Genomic DNA, 1797 nt, shown 5'->3' with positions numbered 1-1797 from the left:
ACTTCACTACTATCTACGTCCAACAATAAGCCAATAATAGATAACTAATTAGAATTATAAACAACTCTATTTCAAGTTAACTTTTTGGTTTATAAATACACAAAGTTTCACAATTACTGTGAAGAAACAAATGGAAATGAAATCCAAAATTGTTTCTGTTTCTACTCTATGAAGTCCTCAATATTGTTTACATCGTCGTGGCTGAAACAATCTATACCGACGTTTTTAGATGCAAAAAAGACTCCGGTACTTTTACACCCAACAGGCCAACAGCCCCTGCAAAACAAACCTCATGACAGCACTAAAGAGGCTACCTGGTTCTGTCTCCCCATATGTTGATAACAAACCTGATGCGGTTAGCGTTGGGGCACTATGTGCAGGCTACTTAAAACCTAACGATTGTGCATCTTGCGTGAACAGCACAATCCCACTGCTTCAACAGAAGTGCCCGAACCAAAAGGGAGCCGTCGCATGGAGGGTCAAATGTATGGTACGATATGGGCCACCAGTTACAAATAACTATGATATATGGTTTGTGGCCAATGAAATTAGTGTGACAAAAGTTAAGGATGTTGTAGGGCTTGAGAAAGCCCTGAATTCGTTAGGAGGCATGTTATCGAAATCCCTGGATCATCGTATGTTATACGGTTATGGATTGCAAGCTTATGGCTCAGGAAATCAAACTCTCCACATGGTTATGCAATGTACTCAAGACACATTACCGAATGATTGTAACTCATGTTTACAGCATATATCTAGAGAGATGAAACCTTGTTGTAGTGGAGCAACCGCTGCAGCAATGTTAACTCCCAACTGTTATCTAAGATATGCACATGCTGATTTCCGAATTCTGTAACATCTATCTAGCCATCTCAACCATCAGGCTCTGATATTGTCGTCGTATAATTCGTCTTTGTTGTTCTCTGTGTATATTTGTATAGAACACATTATGCAAAGGAATTCTTGAAAGGGTAATAAATGTAAATGGTTTATTAAATATCTTGATACAGTACAATGTTTAGAGACTTTGAAATTGTAGGAACACAATGCTTTTGCTCGTGATGGTTGGTTATGATGTTCAAGATAGTGTGTTTTGCTCATGAATGTCGGTTATGAATGTCAGCTTATTTAAAAGCCTTGTAATTGATAAAAACATATTGTAATATATATTTTGTTCATTAATGTTTGCTACGATGTTCAAGCTAGTGTGTTTTTGTTCTTGGTGTTGTGTTTTAAATTTGGATTAAAATATGGTGGTTTTTTTTAAATTTTGATTATTTTGATTTAAAACACACTGTTATATATCTTGTGATGTTTTTTGTGTTGAGTTTTAAATTTGGATTAGAAATGATGATTATAGATTGATAATATTTCCGTATATAATATAACACACTAGACTATGTTGGTGTGTTTTTAACGTGAGTGTCTTACTGGTGACGCAAGCCGGTAAGAAGACGACGATGGTGAGAATGTATGATGAGGAATTATGAGTGTGTTTTTAATTCATAATTGTTAGTTCCTCTGTAATTGTTCTTGAATCAAGAACATGGTATTTTTTTTTTGTGAATGGTGGTTATCATGTACAGGTTTGTGAACATTAGTGTGTTTTGATTATTTTTTAACTAATAAAAAGATATTATATTGGTAACCATTTTTGGAAGATGAGAGTTTGATTGCATAAAAATAGGAGATTCCAAATCTACTAGGACTAAATTACCCTTTAACACACCAATCTAACCATTTAAAATAAAACACTCCTCAATATGTTCCATCTTTCAATCTTGACCGTTGACCACC

The 1797-nt window shown here is 34.8% G+C and overlaps 1 protein-coding gene across 1 annotated transcript; it reads left to right on the top strand.

The window, feature by feature from the left end:
- Positions 1-292: 292 nt before the first annotated feature.
- On the top strand, positions 293-856 carry LOC143634981 (cysteine-rich repeat secretory protein 38-like). The gene has a single exon (XM_077102914.1). The coding sequence runs from the start codon at positions 293-295 to the stop codon at positions 854-856; it is 564 nt and encodes a 187-aa protein (XP_076959029.1).
- Positions 857-1797: the final 941 nt, after the last annotated feature.

The sequence above is a fragment of the Bidens hawaiensis genome, unplaced genomic scaffold (genome assembly GCF_021521415.1).
Source record: "Bidens hawaiensis isolate Kalapana, Puna unplaced genomic scaffold, B.hawaiensis_p1.1 tig00007372_1, whole genome shotgun sequence".
NCBI lineage: Eukaryota > Viridiplantae > Streptophyta > Magnoliopsida > Asterales > Asteraceae > Bidens > Bidens hawaiensis.
This window is presented reverse-complemented; position numbering and strand designations above follow the sequence as displayed.

What these genes read in the sequence shown, in the direction of transcription:
- LOC143634981 (XM_077102914.1), top strand. Translation starts at nt 293, where the DNA reads ATGACAGCACTAAAGAGGCTACCTGGTTCTGTCTCCCCATATGTTGAT.